Source organism: Onychomys torridus, chromosome 14 (genome assembly GCF_903995425.1).
Source record: "Onychomys torridus chromosome 14, mOncTor1.1, whole genome shotgun sequence".
NCBI lineage: Eukaryota > Metazoa > Chordata > Mammalia > Rodentia > Cricetidae > Onychomys > Onychomys torridus.
The window spans coordinates 28,111,327-28,127,950 of NC_050456.1; the positions used below are offsets into that span (position 1 = coordinate 28,111,327).

General features: G+C 42.3%; 1 protein-coding gene across 1 annotated transcript in view; it reads right to left on the reverse strand.

Annotated features, from left to right (window-relative positions):
- The window catches only part of Fbxo33 (F-box protein 33), a 29,151-nt gene extending 14,980 nt beyond the window's left edge, over nt 1-14,171 (reverse strand). The window contains exon 1 of the mRNA XM_036206380.1: nt 13,237-14,171. Within this exon, the coding sequence (XP_036062273.1) occupies nt 13,237-13,865 (629 nt within the window). The 5' untranslated portion in view covers nt 13,866-14,171. The remainder of the gene's footprint in view (nt 1-13,236) is intronic.
- Between the last annotated feature and the right edge of the window lie 2,453 nt (nt 14,172-16,624).

A 16,624-nucleotide genomic window follows, 5' to 3' on the forward strand; every position in this document is an offset into this window, starting at 1 on the left:
GAGGGGACTGGACCTGCCTGGACTGAATCTACCAGGTTGAACTGAATCCCCGGGGGAGTCTTTGCCCTGGAGGAGATGGGAATGAAGGGGAGGGGCTGGGGGGGCGGGAAGGGGGAGGACAGGGGAACCCATGGCTGATATGTAAAATTAAAACACAAATATAATAAAAAAAATTATTCCTCACCCTTTATATTATCAATTTATTTTCATGTATGGACTTCTTGATTTGATTTAGTACTTTCCCTCCCTTCTTTCTGAGACAGTTATTAGCTAGCCTAGACTGGTTGGTATTAAACTTGCTATGTAGCTGAGGCTGGCCTTAAATTTGTGATCTACCTGCCAAGCCTCCTGAGTGCTAAAATGAAAGGTTGTGCCATTCATTATGTGTAGCTCTTCAAGTTGTATGTATGTGTGCGCCTTATTTTCTGTAACTTACTGAGCTTCAAGATGATTTGAATTCTTTGCAAGCAATTAATAAAATTTCAGTTCTTCTGAGTCGATTACTATAACTTTATTTTTTTTAGACTGAGTCTTGTCATGTCTTGATTTGTTCACATTATTTACATAGTAGTTGGACCTTATCTGTAGGAAAATATGTTCTAAGACCTTTGACCCTCACCAGATGCGGTGACCATGAATACACCAAACTTTGCATAGACTATGTTTTTATACATGTACATATTGATGAAAAAGTTAAATTTTAAATGAAACACAGTAAGAAATTACAACCAATAATGAAAGAGAACAATTACAATGAACAGCAAAGAAAGTTGCAAATGTGGTCTCTTTTAAAGTGTAGTTATTTTACTGTTTTTGAGAGCTCTTGGGTTCTCTTCATCTTGTCAGCTCTTCTTGACTTCATAATATGCTTGGCAATACCGCTTCATAGCTTCAGAGTTCATCTGTCCTCCCATATTTTATGCCTTGCTGCTTTTATTCTTTGGTATATTTATGAAAATGTGCTCTACTGGGAACTGTAAAGTTTGATCTTGACTGTCAATCCGATGAGATAGATTTAACTGAGCAGAGAAGCCCCACCCTGAGTCGGAGGAGAAGATGAGTTGACCCCAGCACTCGTTTTGTTCTGCTCCTTGACACTGGACATAACGTGAAGACCAGCACTTCTCGCTCCTCTTATCACATTTCCCTGCTCTGCAGAACTACACCCGCTCAAACTAAGTCAGAAATACCCTTTTCCCATAAGTTGCTATTGTTAGATATTTGATAACAGCAACAAATAAAGTACAGGCATCAGAAAGACTGGCTTAAGTCCGCAGCATTTCTCTAATTAACATCTTCATTTTGATAGAGACGTGGCAAAAGCTTATTCACTGCCAAGTAGTTTCTCCTGCAACTGATATTTTTCAGATCAAATCTATTCCTGAATTTGAGTGCTTCCAGTCAATGCCTTATTTACAATAGGGCACCCTTTGCTCAAGTCTTTGCTTAATGCTTTCTTTCTTTTTGGGGCGGGGGTCAGAGGATGGGCATTCAAGACAGGGTTTCATTGTGTAGCTCTGGCTGTCCTGTAACTCACTTTATAGACCAGACTGGCCTTGAACTCACAGAGATCTGCCTGCTCTGCTGGGATTAAAGGTGTGTACCACCACCTCCCAACTGTACAATGCTTTATTAATGTCCACTTGAAACATGTTTTTGGTTCATGTTTTCCACTCATAAATTAGTACTCTTTTCATTTTAACTAGGCACTAATCACATACAGTGGCTATAACTTCTGCAGTATGAGGTACTTATAGAACACTAATTTATTTTCTTCTCCACAAGTTCAGATAATAGTTCTATTGTAGTATAGATCCTCCCAACCTTGGCACATGACTGTTTTCTTTCCTTAAGAATTTAAACCTTTTCACTTAATCCTAATACTCAGGGGGCAGAACAGGTAACCTCTGTGAATTCAAGGCCAGTCTGGTCTACAAAGGAGTTCTAGGCCATTGTGGGTACAAAGTAAGACTCTGTTTCAAAAAACCAAAAAGAACTTAATCTTTTCACTTAAAAGAATTTTATGGCTTTCCTGTGGCATATCTGAACTGCTGGTATCACTATTCCTGTGCTTGTGCTTGAGGTTGTTATGAAGTGAAGTACAGGTTATTTAAACTTCAGCATAGTGGTGCTTAATCAGTCAATCTGATACCTGAAGTGCCTTCGGAGTAACTAAGAGGTGGGCAGCACACAATCGATATGTTGGACAAAGGGATGAATCATGTCCTAGAGCCAGAATGCAGTAGTATAAAATTTCATTATTCTATTTAAAATTTCATGTGATTTTAAACATGTTTGAAATTTCCCATATCGTATTTTTAGATGATGGCTTATGGATAACTGAAATACCAGATAGCAAAGTATAATCATGCTGATGTCTGTGCATTAAAAAAACAACAACAGTACTTTTACTCCAATCTCATAGATTATTAGAGATGCTTATCCTTCTTCTCTGGTACTAGGTGTCCTGGGCATCTATGTAGGCTCCAGAGGTCTTTTGTACTCAGTATGAACCAAGTGGAAACCAGCCATTTGGGGATCATACTGAAAGGTAGGGTAAGGGTTTACTTCATCTCTCTCCCCACTTCTGAGCCTTTGTAAAATTGTCAGCTCTAAGAGGGAGGTTACTTCTATTGATCTTTGTTGTCCCAAGGGTCTATGTTCTATTAAGTCTTTCTGTAGTGGTACGAGGCAGGCAAGAAACTGGCTTCTTGGGTGAAAATAAAAGGCTTCTTACAAAACAAGATGGCCAGGAATACCATCCATTGTATCCCTCACTACTGCAGAAGCCCCAGGAGGCCAAAGAGTGAGTGGGAGAGTGAGTGAGTGAGTGAGTGAGAGAGAGAGAGTGAGAGTGAGAGTGAGAGTGAGAGAGAGAGAGAGAGAGAGAGAGAAGCTATTGTGCTCTTCTTACGAATAGGACCATAAATTTCTCAGCTCTGTGCTTGTTTATGGCACTATAACTTCTTAAGTGGATTCTGGCCTTTTACTACATATACACTATCTGAATATTACCTTCAATGTTTCTGAGGGAAAACAATGGCTTGATTTATTATTTTACTATCTTGTTCTCAACAAAATTTTTCAATGTACATACTGATAAAAAAGGTATAAAATTATAGAAGCACTACAATTTTGCAAAAAGATGCATACATTTACCCTATCTGGTGAGTTTGTTTTATTTTTCCTGTAGTTTTAAATTTTTCTATTTTTACCAACCCATTCCTTGAGAATTCAGAAAAAAATTAAAATAACTGCCCAGGTTTGAGTTTTATAAGAACTTAACTATGATAGTAAAATTTATCTAGTTAATATACTGAGACTCTTCGGAAGATTTCTAGTTTCAGGTTCAGCTATACTGTATTTTCAATGTCTTATCACTAAAGCGGCAATGGAACAAAAATTCTTTCTAACTGTGGCATTAAAGTGTTAATCATCTTTTTTACAGTAAAGCCACTAACACATCCACGAACTGGTTCCTTATAGACAGGAGAAAGGCGAGGCATGTGGAACCACCCAATATCCCGGGAAAACACTATCAACTGTCACGCATAGATGAGTCACTTGCAGCCACAGCCATCAAGAGAGCAGGGGCTAAGTGAAGCTCAGGCAGAGGAAAGAGCTCCCTGATCACAAGCATGGGGCCCGCAAAAACCCAGCCAGAGGCCCAGCACCCTTTTATAAACAAACAGGCACCGTGAGGTGCAGGCACAAAGAGCCCTGGAGCTACAGAGTCAGCCTAGTCTGATGATGTGAGTGCAGGTCAAGTGACAGACCTTATTTCAAGAAGCAAGGTGGATGTCCCCTAAAGAGTAACACCTACAGCTGACTTCTGGTTTCAACATCCACACACATGCATCCACACATACTGCCCATGATGTGCATGTCAGAAAAAAAAAAAAAGATTTTTCTCCTTTAGTATAAGAATTTCCTTATTACAGTTCAGTTTAGTAAAAACACAGATTAGCAAGTAAAATTGGGTAATTCTTCAAAAATAATATAATGATTTGATCTACGTGCTCATTAGTACATTCCTCAAGGTCCAGCTTCAGGTTATAGATGGAGCTTTAAATAATCAAGACCCAAAGCTTCTGAGAGCTTGGGTATGATGGCCTGTTTCTATTTTACAGTTCAGAATTGAGGCACTCCATCCATGGCAGTAACTTTGGTATTTGATATAATCATATGGACTAGTATAGAAACACAAAATGCAGTGGCCTTGCAATTAAAATTTAATACAGCTAGGGCTAATTATCTATAGAAACATGGAATGAAAGAGAAGCTGGCTAAACTCTCAATACAGAACCTAGACTGCCCTTGAATCTGAGTGATCCTTCTGCCTGCTGAGATTATATGAGTACTGTGCATTATCACATCCAGCTATGAGTTCTTTAAAATACCATCATAACACCAGTGCTGAAAAAGAGGTTATAAATACAGTATTTGTTCTTGTTGATAAATGTTAAAATAATGTTGAGCTCCATTTTTCTAAGTTCAGGCTCAACTCGACATGGTTTGCACTCACCTAACAGTCTTACATAAAGGCGATGCACTCTGGTCATCTCATTTCCACGTCATCTCTCCTCTCCACCAGGCTCCTTCTTTTCCCAACAAGTTCTTTTCATACCTTCACTTTTTTACTTAGTTTCTGTGGCCACTGAACTTAACTAGGGCTGCTTACATGAGCATGAGTGGGGTGAATCAACATTTTTAACGATATTTAATTAATTTAAAATCTAAGTAGGTTTATATGGCTAGTGGAGCCATAATGGACAGACAGAACATTAGAGCCAGTGAATAGGTCACTAGCCTAAAATAGTGGTTTTTATTAAGTTTTACTAGGGTCTATTAGTTAAAATTTCCCTGAGTTTGCAAGCTCCACCTAAAAATTTCCATTATCCTCAAATCTCAAAATTAGGATTGCATTTCTACTTAAATACAACTAACAAAAGTATGATTTAACATGCTACTAAAAGATAATTTTAACACTATTAAGGACGAGAAAACTGAGTCTTACAAAGAAATAATGAAAAATATTTGTTTTTTTTTCTTTTGTGATTCACATCTAATTAGCAAGTTCTGGGCTATACTTCTTTCCAACTCCACTGCGCTGACTACGAGTAAACATTTTGTTTAGATTCTTTACTGGTCTCATGATCCAGCTACCAGAGTGATTGACTTAAAATACAGATTAAGTCACCCATCCATCCATCCATCCATCCATCCATCCATCCATCTTTGAAATGGTTTTCACACAGCCCATGCTAGCCTCAAACTCACCTACTTAGACAAGGCTGGCTTTGAACTCCTAGTCCTTCTGCCTCCACCTACCAAGTGCTAGGAATACAGGAATGTGCTACCATGCCTAGCTTAGATCACATTACTCTCTCTAAAATTTTCCTCATTTTCCATTAGCATATATTATTCATCATGGGTTTCATCGCAACATGTATGTATTTATTTCAATCATGTTCACACACACCCCCTTACACTTGGTTTCCCTCTCACTTACGCTTGCCCCCTTCTTCCCAACTGGTCTCCCCTCACTTTCCTATCTTCGTCTTTGATGACCGAATGATTTCAATAGGGTTGCACACAGGAGGACTTGGCAGGAGGAGTTGTTTGCAGGAGTATGGGCACATTATCAGAAGCTGCAACATTCAAGTAAATCCCTCTCCCTCCTCCAGCAACCATTAACTACTCATAAATCCTCATGGAGGGGTGGGGCCTTGCAAGCTCCTCTCCCCTCCATGACTTGTCCCTAAAAATGTTTACAAAGACCTCTGTCCATATACTGGGTGGGCAGTAGTGGTACCCACCTTTAATCCCAGCAGAGGGAGGCAGCGACAGGTGAATCTCTGTGAGTTCGAGGCCAGCCTGGTCCACAGAGTGAATTCCAGGACAGGCTCCAAAGCCACACAGAGAAACCCTGTCTCAAAAAACAAACACAACTGTTGTGGTTTGAATGAGAATGGCCCCCAACAACCTTTTATATTTTCAGGCTTAGTCCCTAGCCGATGATCTGTTTGGGGAGGTTTAGAGGTGTGGCCTTGTTGGCGGAGGTATGCTGCTGGGGTGGGTTTTGAGGTTTCATATCTCTCTGTCTCTCTCTCATCAGGATATAGAACTCTCATCTACCTCTCCAGGACCATGCCTGCCTGCCATGATGACAATGGACTAACCCTCTGAAACTGTAAGCAAGCCCCCAGTGAAATGCTTCCTTTTATAAGAGTTGCCTTGGTCATGGTATCTTTTCATAGCAAGAAGTGATTAAGACAATTGCATAAGGTGATTCCACAAGCTCATATAACCCCATCTTTCTTCCCTCTGCCTCTCGTTTTTTTTTTTTTCTGACATGACTCAGTTATTCATTTGCCCTGGTTGTCACTCTTTCCAGCCCCCAAATCCTGTCAGCTTCAGGCCATGGAACTAGCTGCTCTTTGTACTTAGAGTGTTATCTGCTCTGAGATGCTCACGGCAACTCTGGTCATTTACCATACAGCTATAAATGCCTTCTCCAAAGAGGTCTTGAGTATCACCCTATCTACTGTTGCAACTTAAGTCCCTACAATCTCCTTTTATAATCTCCTTTTACAAACTAGTCACCATGTGTGTGGATGTAAGTGTATGTGTATAAAGGCCACACTGTTTTTTAAGAAAAGTTTTCTCATTGAGACCTGTGCTCATCCATTAGGCCAGGGAGCCCCAGGGATTTGCCTGACGCTACCTCCCCAACACTGGGATTACAAGTGTGTGTCACCATTCCTGTTTTTTCATATTGGTGCTGGGGACTGGACTCAGGTCCTCATGCACACATGGTAAGGATTTAACCAACTGAGCCCTTTCCCCAGCCCCAAACTCTTTTTGTTATTAGATTTTCACTTCATTTACATAACCTGAAGAAATCTTTTATTTCGGTATTGTCTCCCTAGAAAGTAGATGTCATAAGAACAAGGAGTTTGTCTATACCCTCTGGCACATAGTAGTCTCTCAATATTTAGAAATAAAAAGCCCGAGTGGTGGTGACACACGCCTTTAATCCAAGCACTTGGGAGGCAGAGCCAGAAGGATCTCTCTGAGTTCGAGGCCAGCCCGGGCTACAGAGAGAGATCCAGGACAGGCACCAAAACTACACGGAGAAACCCTGTCTTGAAAAACCAAAAAAGATTAAAAAAAAAAAAAAATCCTATATTTTCTTTAGTTATCAGTTTAGGTCTCAAGTTAGGAGAACTCTTCCAAGGCTGCCTCAAGAATAACACTACATTAAAATAGACTTAATTACTTCACTCAAGTTTCTCAATGGTTTAAGTCAATTTTCTTTTTGTCCCTTTGCATTTTATCAGTTGCTCAAGAAACATAAAATGATACCATGCCCTAGAGAGAAACTCCCTTTCATAGCAGCCCTTCCAGCAAGTTTGAGTAGCCTCTATTCTCAGTGGTCTTTAAGTTGTCTTTGGGGAACCCCATTACTGTGTCAGTTTTAGGGTATTGAGCCTGTCAGGAATGCACAGACTCACTTGTCTTATCTATAAGCACTACTTCGTAGGAAGTATGAATTGGTCAGTCTCCACATTTTTTGTTTATTCTAAAAATAAACTTTTAAAAGCAGGTAATAATTAGTGAGCTCATAAAAATGAAAGCTGTCTCTTATGGTATTTTGTCGGTTGCTGGAAGACATTTTCTTTCAAGATAAGTAAGGCTCAAATTTGTTGGAGAGAACACCTTCAAGGCATCCTTATCATCTGAGATAGTATCTGACACGGCTAAAGAACCTTTAACTTATTTTAAGATTTTAATAATTATATTTACTATATAAAATAATGGATTCCATTATAACATTTTTATACATGAACATAACATATCTGATTATATCCACCTCCCATTGCCCTTTGCTGTTCCCCTCTCCACTTCTGCTGGTTCCCTTCTACTTTCTGGAATCTACTTTTTTAATGTCTTATATTTTATATTTGATAATACATATGGGAGAAAATGTGATACTTATAGTCCTGAGTCTGGCTTATTCCACTTAACATGCAGATCTTTCATTTCATCCATTTTTCTGCAAATGATGTTTCTGTTTTTTAGGGCTAAAGAAGATTCTCTTGTGTATATATTTCATTTATCTATCCAATCATGTGTTGATGGGCATCTAAGCTGATTTCATTTGTGATTACTGTGAGTAGCATAGTAATAAACACAATGTGCAAATCTCTGCTGTATGTGTGGTGTGGTGTATATATGCATGTGTGGGGCATGTACATGTATGCAGGTGTGCACCTCATATGTGTGTGCATGCACATCGAGGCCAGAGGAGGCTGTTGAGTGTCTTCCATATTATCTTGAGACAGTATCTTTCACTGAACAGGAAGCTCACCTTTTCAGCTAAGCTGGTTGGTCTGTGAGCTCCTAGGATCTACATGTCTGTGTTCTCTGATGATGTTGTATGTTTGGTTTTTTTGTACATGGGAACTGAGGGTTTAAACTCAGGTCTTCATGCTTCCACAGCAAATACTCTTATTCACTAAGCCATTTCTCCAATCTCTAAGCTGTGTTTTTAACAGGACTTGTTGTATTATTATGTCTTAGTAGACTCCTTACCTGCATATGTCAAATAACAAGACCAAATCTAAGAATTACTAATAGACTTTTTAAAAAGACTTTAAAACTGATTTTTTTTTTTTTTTTGTGGATTTCATATCATGCTTAATAGACTTTTTTATGAGATAGTGCTGAAATTTGGATATGGATTATTCTCAAAGTCCATGGTTAAAGTAGGCCTGAGTAATTCTGGAGGGTGGTAGAAAATGTAAATAATGAGACAGCTCCAAAAGCAACAGGGCCAATTGACCATGGGCTGAAACCTTCAAAAGTGTAAGCCAAAATACTTATTATTTATTTATTTCTTGAGACAGGGTTTCTCTGTGTAGCCCTGCCAGCCTCTGCCTCCCAATGCTAGGATTAAAGGCATTGGTCACTAAGCCTGGCAACTCTTTGTTTTTCGTAAGTGACTCTAACTGAACACTTGTCACAGGAATGAAAAGCTAACACAGGACGATGAAGTACAAACTAGAAAGGATGCCTGAGGGACAATGGTGGCCCACGCCTTAATCCCAGCAGCACTCGGAGGCAGAGCCAGGCGGATCTCTGTGAGTTCAAGACCAGCCTGGGCTACAGAGTGAGTTCTAGGACAGCCAGGACTACACAGAGAAAACCTGTCTTGAAAAAGCAATAAAAAAAAAAAAAAAAGAATGTATTCTTTGTAAAAACTGTGGACCTAAACAGTGTTAACAATGTCACTTAGTAGTTTTTTGTTTCCAAACCCTAAAATTTAATAACTAGTGAGAAGTATAAATACAAACCCATTCTTTTAAAATTTATAATGTTTTTGCTTTGTGATTTCTACCATTTTTTAAAATGAATCATTGTATCAGACATTCCACTTCCAAGCTTTGTGCTGAATTCTTTACACAACTCAGTTATTTTATTTTGTTCTGGATATGTTCATTCCCCAAAGGAAAAGAACTAAAACCAGTAACCTATAGTTGTGGGTATTTTCTTTCTTTCTTTCTTTCTTTTTTTTTTTTGAGACAGGGTCTCTCTGTGTAGCTTTGCGCCTTTCCTGGATCTCACTCTGTAGCCCAGGCTGGCCTTGAACTCACAGAGATCCGCCTGGCTCTGCCTCCCGAGTGCTGCTGGGATTAAAGGCGTGGGCCACCATTGTCCCTCAGGCATCCTTTCTAGTTTGTACTTCATCGTCCTGTGTTAGCTTTTCATTCCTGTGACAAGTGTTCAGTTTATGGCTGCCATATTGGTATCTTAGATGTTAGGAGCAGATGACAATCTTTGAAGGTAAAATACAGTGCTGCAGGTTTCAGAAAAGCTTTGTCTAGAGATGCAGTAAGAGCTCATTAAAATGTGTGTTAAAAGGGTTGAACTTCTGCAGTGGCTCTATAAGAAATTCTACTATATTCAAAACAACAAGGTCAGAAATGTATTTGTAGCTTTCAGTCTAGGTGCCAGATCAAATACTCAGTAATGAAAAGTTGTATTTCCTATTTAGAAAAAGAGAAACTTTAGGATTATCAGTAAGGGCGGGGCAGTGGTGGTGCATGCCTGTAATCCCAGCACTCGGGAGGCAGAGCCAGGTGGAGCTCTGTGAGTTCGAGGCCAGCCTGGGCTACCAAGTGAGTTCCAGGAAAGGCACAAAGCTACACAGGGAAACCCTGTCTCAAAAACCAAAAAGATTATCAGTAAGATTTGCGATAACAGACTAGTTTGTTTTTATGTTTTGTTTTATTTCTTGTTTGTTTGGTTTAATCTCTGCGTGCTGGGACTAAAAGTGTGCACCACCACCTAAATCCAGTTTTTGATCACAGAATCACAAATGTCACTAAAAATACAAATACAAAAAAATCACAGGCTTTACTAAACTTGGTGAACTTGAGTAACTAAAATTAGTGAGTGAAAAACTTAGTTTAATGCAGGGTAGTAGCAGCACAGGACTTTAACCCCAACGGGAGGCAGAGACAGGTGGATCTCTTGAGTTCTATGCCAGACTAGTCTACACAGTGAGTTCTAGGACAGTCAGGACTACATAGAGAAATCCTGTCTCAAAAAAAGAAAGAATAGAAGGAAGGAGGGAAAGAAAGAAACTTAGTTTAAAATAGTTTTAATTTGTTAAAGCTTAAAAATTCCAATTATATTTTATCATTTGAATACTTCCAGTATCAGAATATTTAGACATTTCCAAAAATAAAGATGACGTTAACTCAAAACATATAAACACAATTTTTTTTTTTTGAGAGAAAGAGCCTTGTGTATCCCACCCTGGCCTTAACTAGCTACATAGCCAAGGCTGACCTTGAACTTGGATTCTTTTGCCTCTTCTAAGTGTTGAAGTACAGATGTACGCTACCACTGCCAATTTAAGTGGTGTTTGGGACTGAACCCAGGACTTCCTGTATGTCAGAAAAATACTTAGCAAAGCTACACCCCAGTCCAACAAAATTTAGTTGAAAAGAAATAGCATAGAGTACAAACAATATACATACACACACACACACACACATACACACACACACACACACACACAGAATATGCTATCCAAGCAGCACAATGTGCAGTTCCATCACTACAGCAGATGAAAGGAAAACCTTACACTCACAGATGACTGACAGCTGTCAGCAGAGAAGTGATTAGTGGACCCAGAAGAGCAAATGCATATGGCCTCACAAACAAGTACATTAGGAGAGAAGCTTACATGGTAAGGGTGAAAGAGAAAAAGAGAATTAAAGACAAAATGTGGTATTCTATTATTGTGTATACATGCTATATATCCACCCATAAATCATTAAAATACCTAAAAGAACTGTGAGAAGTGGTGCTTCCTTGAATCAATGCCGATTCCCCATCCCCACTGTCCCTTTGCAGGGTCCCTAGCTATGTTCAATTCTGCTTTTCTTTTTTTTTGAGACAGGGTTTCTCTGTATAGCTTTGCGCCTTTCCTGGAACTCACTTGGTAGCCCAGGCTGGCCTTGAACTCACAGAGATCCGCCTGGCTCTGCCTCCCGAGTGCTGGGATTAAAGGCGTGCGCCACCACCGCCCGGCTATGTTCAACTCTGACAGGAAGCCTCCAACCTAGGTAAGAACATTTTTAGCCTTAATAGCCTATCTTGACAAAAATCAAAGCAAGTAAGTGGAATGGCTTAATGTGAAAAGCTTAGGAAAACAGGCCCCTGGAATAACGGAGCCATATTCCATCAACATTTTTTTAAAATATTGTTTCTTGGGACAGGGTTTCACAAAACCCAGGCTGGTCTTGATCTTGTTCAGCAGAGGATGATCTTGAACTCCTGATCTCCCTGCCTCTAGCTCCCAAGTACTGAGATTCCAAATCTGTATCATGCCTGGCTTCCACATGATACCCTATGCTATACCTCTTGATTGAGACACAGATTATGAAAAAAATGTAATCTATATATAGACATACATGGCCTAGCATTAAACACAACCTGCTCTTAACTCTTTTTTTTCCAAGACGAGGTTTCTCTGTGTAGCTTGGGAGCCTGTCCTGGAACTCGAGCTGTAGACCTGGAGGCCTCAAACTCAGAGATCCGTCTGCCTCTGCCTCCCGAGTGCTGGGATTAAAGGCGAGCGCCCAGCCTCTCAATACTATTTAACACGATGATGGTGTGGTTATTTATTGTGGAAGGAAGAGCACTGCTCTTAGAGAAAAATAATGCCATCTGACATTGTGTACATCACTTGATCGATTGAGTACCCGTTTCCGGGCTGTAAAGTGGGGCAATACTTTCTACACTGACTCTAACAGTGTCAGAGTCAAGTCAGAAAAACAATTATTTGTAAACTGCTACAATGACAACTATGTAAGGTTCTCTCTCTGTCTCCCAAATTAAAAGTGCTGTAAGGTTGGAATAAATATCCAGATACAGAAAATATAAATATGGTTTGAAGGACACTAGGCTTTCATAGAACAACAGAGAAATATTGATTAGGATATAGTCTGTCCCGGGCTCCAAATATGCGTTATAAGCTCTAGGTGAAATTATAGTAAAGTCCTGATGCAAAATGACAGTTTCATACTTAATCCCATCCCCACCCCACCCCGCCAGACTCTGGCCAGCTCCTTCACCCCACCCCAAGTTACACTGTGTTATTTCCAAGTGAATCACTGGGAATAAGTTCAGTCTGATGGTGCATGGGGAGGGGTTCCACAACTCTGCAATCTCCCTCAATAACTTTTAACAAGTACTCTTTGGGCCTGGCCCAGATTAATGAAACTATTCCAGGCAAAAAAAGGACTGTTACAGATTTCTTGTCGGTTAATTCTTGTCATCATGGACACCAGCAGTAAAACTACTCACTCCCTCACTACGAATTACTATCACCAATCAAGAAAACTCGCCTTGTTTCTTGAACAAGCCTCACTCTTAACTCACAACTCTCCCACGCACAAAATAAAGAATGACATTGCCCGGTAGCTCTATCCCATGGTGAAGAACGGATGAATGAACCGTGCCTGGGAGGCGCCAGGAACGGTGTTTGATAAAGTGTCACGCCAAGACCCGTTATCACCTCTTGTCTCAGGAAATAGCCGGGTCAGGACCGATAGCTGCATCTACCCCAAGGCCACGCTGAGACCGGCTGGCGCATCCCACGGGATGGTTCCCAGGCGAAGGAGAGGAGAGACCCTCGTGCTCCCCACGCAAACCTACCTGTTGTTCCGGATGCTGAGCAGCACGCACAACACCAGCTCCAAGTAGATGCGCAGCACTTCCAGCCAGCGAGAGGAGAGCTGCAGGGCCTCACCTTCCTCCCCTCCGGTGCCCGTGTCGGCGCCGCCGCCGCCCTCGCCGTCGCCGGGGCCGCCGCCTCCGCTCAGGTAATTCTCCGCGGCGAATTCAACGCGCAGCTCCCGCACGAACCAGCCGCACTTGCGCATGAGGAACTCTAGCCGCGGCTGCTCGGCGGGCGAGACGCGGAGGCAGAGGCGGAGCTGGGGCCACAGCGCCGGGTAGAAGAGGCACTCACGCCAGTGCGAGCAGGAGGCCGAGGCCCGCAGCCGGTCGGGCGGCGGCAGGAAGGAGAAGATGTGCACGATGAGTTCGCTGGGCAGCGACGCGGCGCCGGCTGCCTGCCCGCACAGAGCCATCCGGCCCCGCCGCCGGCCGCCCGCCCCCGGCCGCCTGCGCAGTCCTCGCAGCAGCCCCCGCAGCCGGCGTAGCTGCCGCAGCCGCAGCCGCTGCCGCTGCCGCCGCCGCCGCCACCGCACCACCCGGGCGGCCCCGGCTCGGGTTCGCGCTCCCGGCGGTCGGGGCTGCGGCACTGACAAGAACAACAACATCAATGACAAGGAAGAAGGGGGCGGAACCGTCGTGCGCTTCGGCGGAACCAAGTGCAGCAAGAGTGGTGGAGAGGCCGGCTCGCCGCCGGCCGCCGGTCTTCCGTACCGCACGCAAGGACGCCCCGGTCAGCCCACTTAACAACCTCAAAACCCTCGTTCCAACGGACCCGGGGCCCGGAGGTGACCACGCTGCCTCTAAGGAAACCGCGACTCTCCCCGGACCCGGACGCGGAGGCTCGGTAGTGGTAGGGACTGAACTTGACGTCATGGCGGTGGGCGGAGCCTGGCGCGGCTGTGCGCGACTTCCGGAACCGGGGAGCTCCTGGTTGCCTGAACCGCGCGGCACGTGATCCAGGACGCTAGCCGGCTGGAGGGCGGAGCTGGCGGCGCGGGGGCGGAGCCACGGCGTGGAGGCGGAGCCACGCCGGGCGCCCCTTTCGGGCTGGGTCCGGCCCTTGCAGCATGCTCATGGTGGACCCCGGCTCCGGGCGAGCCTTCCCGCCGCTTTCTCATTCGCTGGGCTAGGGGCGCGGATCCCGAGGGCCTGCACACCAGCGTCCTTCTCCGTCCTATTTGCTCCGAGGAGGACCAAGTCGGCTACCGAGAGGGCGGGTCTAGGCGGCACGCGGACCTGCCTCCTCCGACGAGCGGAGGCCGCTCACGCCCGGATGCCGAACGAGTGAAGACAGCGCCACCCTTAGTCTTTAGAGGGGGAGGAAAAAAATATGGCTAACGATTTTCTTCTTTCCGGCGGGTACCCAGACCTAAAGGCTCTCTGGACCCTTGTCTGCAGAAGTTCTGTGTAATTAGTATGTCTTATTCACAGCTAACGATCATTTAGTGGCGGCCACAGCAGCAAATTAGGAAGTTAAGACGGAGGTTTTAATTTCCAGCTTCGTCAAGTCTTTGAAGGGTTTTTGAAGGGAGTCGTAGACTTGGATCGTCTGTGTACCAGTGTACATACACCTCCATAACAGCATACCCCTGTGTATAAAGAACACGAGTTAAAGTACGTTTTAGTATTAACTGATACTCCTGCAAACAAGTTGGGGAGGAGAGCTTTTCTTTAGTTTGGTGCCCCGGAAGAAAGGAATTCTCAAAACATAGCCCCTCAAATTCTCAGCATGCGAAGTAGCTCACTCAAGTTGTAAGAGGCAGCGAAATCAGAAAGGAATAAGATTTTTGTAATAATTGGGGACTGCTCAACGGAGTCTGCTGCTTCAAAGTGTTTGAACAGTCTCTTGCACACTAAGAAACTAGCTATTATAGATGCTTTTAGCCCTGAGAGCAGACCTTGCTGCTCACATTTTTAAAAATACATTTTGGTGTCATGTACCTAATAAGCTACCAATAATAGTATTCTGTTACTTCTGAATTTCCATCTGTTCACTTGGTACTTTTAATAAAAATGTATTCAAGATAGGTCATTTCTGTGGACCCTTGTCTATAAATTCTATGTAATTATGTTTTATTAGCATTCTATGAACATTAAGTGGTAAATTATGAAATTAAGACTTGGATTTGAATATCAGTTTCAAAGTCATTGAAGTGCTTTGAAGAGAGCCATAGACTTCTGGAGTTTCGCTTTAGTGTGCACCTCTGTACTGGCCATTCTCGGTTGTCAACTTGACAATATTTGGAATGAACTACAATCCAGAAATGTAGGGCACACCTGTGTGAGAGAGTCTGCTTTGTTTGAAATGGGTGAACCCACTTCTAGTCTGGACCTTTGCCTGAATCCCTTTTAAAATTATAACTTCCTTTTCTTTCATTGCATCTACAGTTACTAGTTTGTATTATCCTGTAGTCGTTAGAAACTTTCAAAAACCAGTAACATAAGAAGAAGTCCAAAACAAAATTAGTAACAGTTAATGCCTAATTTTTTTTATTTCCCATTTTGAAAGTAAGGCCTTAGAAAATGACAAATGAGTTTTTCTTGGTTTTGGTTTTTCTGCATATTACTCTTTATTTATGAATGTTTTATAGATTTGAATCAATCATTGCTTCTCAAATTCTGGTGCTTTCACAATCCCCTTTCAAATACATTTTTTTTCTGTGTATTATAGTTTTATTTTATTTTATTTTTTGGTTTTTTTGAGACAGGGATTTCCTGTGTAGCTTTGGTTTTTTAAAGTTCTCTCCCTGTTGTATGCTTGGCAACTGATGGATGCTGGGGGAGGAACAGTTATTGCCTTCAGTAGTATAGCAGGTAGGGGGCCCATCAGGCTCCAGTGAGTATTTCCAGACCTCCGGCCACACAGACAGCCCTGCATACAACCAGTGGATCACAAAGCAAAACAAAAGAGCATGAATTCTGGAAGGAATCTGTGAAGAACAGTGGGAGGGATCATGGGGGAGAGAGTAAACAGAATGCACCAAAATATGGATGAAAGAAATTTAATCCATAAAAGAGTAATTGAAAAAATTTCCTTGAGCAGTTTCAGTAAAATGAGTGGGAAGCTGAGGTTCAGTTCTTCTCCTGAGTTGGCTGTGAACTAGCTGGGTGAACTTTAAACAAGATGCTTAACCTCTTGTGTCTGTGCTTTTTATTGGGCAGGGATTTCTGCAGTCCTGTTCTTAGATTCTTAAAAACACGCACTTACCGTTCCGTCAAGATATATTTTCCATGCCGTAAAACTGCCTATTTCAAGTATTTAACTGAAGGATCTTTAGTAATTTTGTCAAGTGATGCAACCACCATAAATCAGATTGAGAACATTTTCTTCCCATGAATAAGGTTCCTTCCATATATGGCTAAT